The sequence below is a fragment of the Eurytemora carolleeae genome, unplaced genomic scaffold (genome assembly GCF_000591075.1).
Source record: "Eurytemora carolleeae unplaced genomic scaffold, Eaff_2.0 scaffold1291, whole genome shotgun sequence".
Lineage (NCBI taxonomy): Eukaryota > Metazoa > Arthropoda > Copepoda > Calanoida > Temoridae > Eurytemora > Eurytemora carolleeae.
Genome location: NW_019397371.1, coordinates 81,590 through 88,674, shown reverse-complemented (window position 1 = coordinate 88,674; position 7,085 = coordinate 81,590). Strand labels below are relative to the sequence as shown.

General features: G+C 30.4%; 1 protein-coding gene across 3 annotated transcripts in view; it reads left to right on the top strand.

The window, feature by feature from the left end:
- Positions 1 to 5,161: 5,161 nt before the first annotated feature.
- The window catches only part of LOC111713814 (uncharacterized), a 7,705-nt gene continuing 5,781 nt past the window's right edge, over positions 5,162 to 7,085 (top strand). Inside the window, exon 1 of one of the 3 annotated variants that reach the window (XM_023488758.1) lies at positions 5,162 to 5,261. In XM_023488758.1, the coding sequence (XP_023344526.1) occupies positions 5,185 to 5,261 (77 nt within the window). In that variant the 5' untranslated portion in view covers positions 5,162 to 5,184. The other 2 variants (XM_023488759.1, XM_023488757.1) reach the window with 2 other exon arrangements.

The following is a 7,085-nucleotide window of genomic DNA, read 5'->3' as shown; positions in this document are numbered from 1 at the left end:
CCGTTTTTGTAAACGGGGTGAAGAGGTTTTACTGCAGGAGGGAGAAGTCCATGTATTCTCATGGTAGAGAGCCTCGAACTCTCATCAGTGCGAGCCTATACATGGTGAACTATACAACCGTCTGTACTAGTTTAGTACAGGATGTGCTAGGTTCATGGTAGTACCTAGAGTACCTAGAGTACCTAGAGTACCTAATCATTCCTGTAAAAGGATCGGTTTTTAGTACATAATTATCAGGTAGAGATTTAATGTCATATCATTTATTTTCTTTACTTTTCAAACTATTAGAGAAGGGGGTGGGGCTTGGAGTTAGAGGAGTGTTTAAACATGTGTCAACTTGATTTCAAGAAATGGAGAAGGGGGTGGGGCTTGGAGTTAGAGAATTATTTAAACATGTGTCAACTTGATTTCAAGAAATTCAAGGGAATTCAAGTTTTGAAAGGATAAAAATGTTTAATGACAGGAATATTAACATTGTGAATATATGAAAGGAACAACTTGAAAGGAAAATAATTTGCACTGATAAAATAGGAAGAATTTACATTTTATGGGAATAATTTTCGAAGAATTGGAAAGGAAATCACAATTGGTAGAAATTGAATGGAAAATATACTCTTAAATTTAAAGGGAATTACATATATCAAAAAGATTTGAAAGGAAATAACTTTTTGGAAGGATTTAAAAAGGAATAAACTCAAATTTTATAATTCCTATATCTTTGCAGCCTAATGGTGTAATTTTTTATATTTAAAAATTAGATTATTTGAACAGAATTCATAGTTTTAAAAATAAAAATTCTACTTTGTCGGGTTTCAAAAATAAAGGGATTTGAGAACCAGAGTTTGCTGCAAAAACTCATTTCCTTGTGAACCTGCAGTTGAAAGGACTGAAAAATGTTGCGAGGCAAGTTTGAATGAAATAATGAATATTATATTTGTCTGATAAAATTATATAACAAGAAATATTTCATTGTTGACATTACTATTCAAAAGGTAGTTTGAATAAAATGAGTTGGGATGAAGGATGAAGGATGAAGGATTTCATTTTTCTTAGAAACGAACCGATCATTTCATAAACGACAAAAAATTTCTAAAAAATTGATTTTAACTCGATTGTTTAAAACGATTGTTTTTAAATCAATTGTTTTTGAATAGATTTGATTTAAATCGATTGTTTTTAAATCGATTGTTTTAAATCGATTGTTTTTAAATCGATTGTTTTAAATCGATTGTTTTTAAATCGATTGTTTTAAAAAAATACAAGATTTTTAAAGGGACCGTTCACTTATTTGTGTAATTTCATGATAAACTAATTAGCATATTAGCTATTCATTGGTGTTTGCCTTACTTTTCAAAAATATCTATGACCGGAGAAAAGCCGATTTATCATTTATACCTTTGCATATACACCATTTAAACGTATTTTAAGCAGCCCAATAAAATCTAAAATTATCATATTTCAATGAAATCATATGTCTGCAGCTGTTACGCGAGCCATGCTGCGTTCATAAAGTCTATGTGATGCCCCTGTGAATCCCTGAGTTCTCCCTGAGGATCTGTACAGAACGTATTGTAAAAAACTAGTCTTAGAAGCTGTTTCCAGACCGACTACGCATGCGCAAGTTTTCTGCGTGGAAGCGAGCAGATTCTACCTTAGTATATATTTGTGTTTCATGTAAAGATCGTCTATTATTAAACCGTGTGAAATTCTAGGATCACTGCGGTAATTATGCTTATATTTATATGAATCTTGCTTATTTATGTTCGGTTATGGTTGATATCTTATAATGTAATGTATTGGTTCCTTGCCACAGTTTTTTAATGCCTGAGTTGATTTATTGCTGTGTTTGTATGATTTATCACTCAATGCTTTTTCTGTGGGCTTATAAAAGATTATTTAGATTGAAGACTCAGAGAAATAAACGTTCGGAACCTTATTATCATCCTTTTGTTATGGAGAGCGTTGAGAGAAGGAAGTCTTACAATCCTGTCCAGAGAAATACCACTCGGTACTTATAGAGTTTCATTAGGTCTTTAGGGAAATCGCTAAGTAGCGAAACAGCAGCCATTATAGAGTAAAATATAAAAACTTTTGATTTTTTTAAAGTTAAATTTTGAAATTAGACAATTTTAAAAATAATTTTGAAAAAAATGAAAGATATTTACAATTAACTATTAGATACTACAATTTAATTTAATATTTGTAAATTTTTATTAATCCATGACTTTAGACAAAAAGAATCAACTAGTGTGAATACAAAGGTATCATCCCTTTGCGCTGGAATTCTGAATCTGAATCTGATAAATCGGCTTTTTCTCAGGTCACAGTTGTCTTTGAAAAGTATGGCTAATACCAATGAATAACTAATAGACTATTTAGTTTACCCTCAAATTACCTAAATAAGTGAACGGCCCCTTTAAAAAAAAAACTAAGAAGTATTATTTAATTCGTTGTGTTGTTAGTGACCTTACCTTAATTGTGTTTAATTCTTATTATTTCTTCATGTTTTCCTGAAGTAGAAATGCACTTTTTTGGAAGAGAAACCACAATTAGAAATAAAATTAAAAACATTTATAAATAGTTAATACTTGGATCAGACATGGCTTTCAAGGGTAACGTTGTGAGTCGGGCATTGTCATCTTTGCAGAAAGGGTCACTTAGAATCATTTTAATGGGACTGTAAAGGAAAAATGAAAGGGGGTTTAGGCTGAAACCTGAGAAGTTGATTGAGACATATCAGAGTTCTTTCTGATGTTCCTGTCTCGAGAAATTGATATAAAACTGTGTCAAAATTATACCAAAACGTATATATGTAAGATTTTGTATAAGATTACAGATCATATTCAGCAAATACGCAACCAATCTGAAGACAACGATATCCCAGAGGAGCCTGAGAAACTCAAGTTTGCTTTTATTATTATTTGAATTTGATAATTTTTCATTTTTAATAGATATAATTGATAATATTTTGTATGCGTCCGGAACATGTATCACATGGAGCGAGTTCCGGTCACGTGATACAGACGTATATCTTACATATATACGTTTTGGTATAATTTTGACAAAGTTTTATGTCAAATTCTCAGTTAGATGTCGTATAGGTATCGTTCAACTCCTGAGATTCTCAGGTTTTATAGCCTATACCCCCTTTCATTTAGCTGGAGCAATGGTTGACGCGTTTAGACTTTAAGCTTCATATAGGTTGAATTTACTTTTACTAAAGGGGCAGAGGTGCGTGTTTAAGTACGGTATACTGTACCGGGTACATTTGCAATGTTGTGGATCTGAATTCATCATTTTTCTGTCAAAATATCTTCAGAGTTTGACATAAATTTACAAATTTGACACAATATTGTATTTTGTTTATTTTTATAAAGGATGAGAATAGATGTATGCAGCATTCTTTCATCAGCTACATTATGGTCAATTATATCAGTTTGGGAGGCATTATCTTCATTGTTATTATTATTATTATTATTATTATTATTATTATTATTATTATTATTATTATTATTATTATTANCCCCCCCCCTCAATAATCATGGAAAGTTAGGGACAACATTCAATTCATCTTTCATGTTTGAAAACAAATTAAGGAGAATCGTTTGTATGAAAATATATGTTGAACGACTTTAAATTCTGTTATATGTGATCTACCGTTTTTGTAACCTCGAAGAAATGGGGGATATTTAAAAAAAAAACATTTTGGAACTGGGACCAAATTCTTAATAACTCCGTTATCTTTGGAGGTGTAAACAGGTAGAACACATTTTAAAAATCCCTCCAAAAACTGAAATATGAAGTTTATTGTTTTGGCCATGGTCTTAGTGCATTATATTTGCGAGCAAAGGAAATAAGATTTTGCTACAAACGTTTTTGAATCCCTATCTTTTTGCACTTTGATGTCGTAGAACCTTGATATTTCAAACTTTGAATTATGTTAGATGATTAAAACGTCTAAATTTGAAATATCAAAGGTTACACCATCAGGTTGCATAGATAGAAAATTTGAGTTTGTGGCAAAATTTCACTTTCTTTTTTTGCAACGAAAACGATTTAATTTCATTTTAATGTTTATTGGGACACCTTGCAACTTCAGATGGGATTTTAATGTTAAATTAGCATACCCTGCACCTTCAGATGAAATTTTAATGTTTATTGGGACACCCTTCACCTTCTTATGGGATTTTAATGTTTATTGGGACACCCTGCACCTTCAGGTGGGATTTTAATGTTTATTGGGACCCCTGCAACGTAGATGGGATTTTAATGCTTATTGGGACAACCTGCACCTTCTGATGGAATTTTAATGTTTATTGGGACATCCTGCACCTTCAGGTGGGATTTTAATGTTTATTGGGACACCCTGAACGTAGATGGGATTTTAATGTTTATTGGGACACCCTGCACCTTCAGGTGGAATTTTAATGTTTATTGGGACACCCTGAACGTAGATGGGATTTTAATATTTATTGGGACACCCTTCACCTTCAGATGGGATTGTACAAAACCTTGAAAGAATCTTGTCCGATACGAAGCCCACATTCGTGCAGCTATAAGCTCTATAGTTTAGGAGAAGTGCAAAACTTGAGAAAAGTTTAAACCCATTTTTCTTAATTCTTTGCACAGCAAGTTCAGTAAATCTATTATTTATGAGTTTTCAATTTCATTGATTAAAAATGTTTTAAAAGTAGAGGAAATGTTTTAAAAGTAGAGGAAATGTTTTAAAAGTAGAGGAAATGTTTTAAAAGTAGAGGAAATGTTTTAAAAGTAGAGGAAATGTTTTAAAAGTAGAGGAAATGTTTTAAAAGTAGAGGAAATGTTTTAAAAGTAGAGGAAATGTTTTAAAAGTAGAGGAAATGTTTTAAAAGTAGAGGAAATGTTTTAAAAGTAGAGGAAATGTTTTAAAAGTAGAGGAAATGTTTTAAAAGTAGAGGAAATGTTTTAAAAGTAGAGGAAATGTTTTAAAAGTAGAGGAAATGTTTTAAAAGTAGAGGAAATGTTTTAAAAGTAGAGGAAATGTTTTAAAAGTAGAGGAAATGTTTTAAAAGTAGAGGAAATGTTTTAAAAGTAGAGGAAATGTTTTAAAAGTAGAGGAAATGTTTTAAAAGTAGAGGNACACCTTCAAGTTACATATATTTTTAATTACATTTTGTTCAGTGCTACGTTTCTACTTTTGTCTGGATGGGTCTTCTCTTCTTCTACTTTCATCATCTTAACTGCAGTAATGTTCTCTCATTGGTTGTAATATTTGTAGAAAGGTATTTTAACTGCAGCAATGTTCTCTTTGGTTGTAATATTTGTAGAAAGGTATTTAACTGCAGTAATGTTCTCTCATTGGTTGTAATATTTGTAGAAAGGTATTTAACTGCAGTAATGTTTTCTCATTGGTTGTAATATTTGTAGAAAGGTATTTTAAATGCAGTAATGTTCTTTAATTGGTTGTAATATTGTAGAAAGGTATCTTAACTGCAGTAATGTTCTCTCATTGGTTGTAATATTGTAGAAAGGAATTTAACTGCAGTAATGTTCTCTCATTGGTTGCAATATTTGTAGAAAGGTATTTAACTGCAGTAATGTTCTCTCATTGATTGTAATATTTGTAGAAAGGTATTTTAACTGCAGTAATGTTCTCTCATTGGTTGTAATATTTGTTGAAAGGTATTTAACTGCAGTAATGTTCTCTCATTGGTTGTAATATTGTAGTAAGGTATTTTAACTGCAGTAATGTTTTCTCATTGGTTGTAATATTGTAGAAAGGTATTTAACTACAGTAATGTTTTCTCATTGGTTGTAATATTTGTAGAAAGGTATTTAACTACAGTAATGTTCTCTCATTGGTTGTAATATTTGTAGAAAGGTATTTTATGTTTTGTTGTATTACATGTTTTGTTGTATTACATGTTTTGTTGTATTACATGTTTTGTTGAATTACATGTTTTGTTGTATTACATGTTTTTGTTGTATTAAATGTTTTTGTTGTATTAAATGTTTTGTTGTATTACATGTTTTGTTGCATTACATGTTTTGTTGTATTACATGTTTTTGTTGAATTACATGTTTTGTTGTATTACATGTTTTTGTTATGCCTTAATATTTTTTAAAACACCTTCATGTTACATATATTTTTAATTACATTTTGTTCAGTGCTACGTTTCTACTTTTGTCTGGATGGGTCTTCTCTTCTTCTACTTTCATCATCTTAACTGCAGCAATGTTCTCTCATTGGTTGTAATATTTGTAGAAAGGTATTTAACTGCAGTCATGTTCTCTCATTGGTTGTAATTTGTGTAGAAAGGTATTTAACTGCAGTAATGTTCTCTCATTGGTTGTAATATGTGTAGAAAGGTATTTTAACTGCAGTAATGTTCTCTCATTGGTTGTAATATTTGTAGAAAGGTATTTTAAGTACAGTAATGTTCTCTCATTGGTTGTAATATTTGTAGAAAGGTATTATCACTACAGTAATGTTCTCTCATTAGTTGTAATAGTGTAGAAAGGTACTATCACTACAGTAATGTTCTCTCATTGGTTGTAATATGTGTAGAAAGGTATTTTAACTACAGTAATGTTCTCTCATTGGTTGTAATATTTGTAGAAAGGTACTATTGTAGCGACGCAAAATAACAAAGATATAAACGGGACTAACTGTATATTTTGTTCTAACTTACAACATGAGAAATTAAACTGAATAAATATGTTTTTTTAACTGCAGTAATGTTCTCTCATTGGTTGTAATATTTGTAGAAAGGTATTTTAACTGCAGTAATTTTTTCTCATTGGTTGTAATATTTGTAGAATAACCGTTTTGGATCGGTTTTTTTTTCAATTTGATAAAACTTCCTAGATTTCTAAAGGTGTCAAAGGAAAAAGTAACAATTGTTATTCTGAAATAGAATCTGGAATAATTTTGTATTCCTCTTGTAAATCTGGAATAAGTTTGTATTCCTCTTGTAAATCTGGAATAATTTTGTATTCTTCTTGTAAATCTGGAATAATTTTGTATTCCTCTTGTAAATCTGGAATAATTTTGTATTCCTCTTGTAAATCTGGAATAATTTTGTATTCTTCTTGTAAATCTGGAA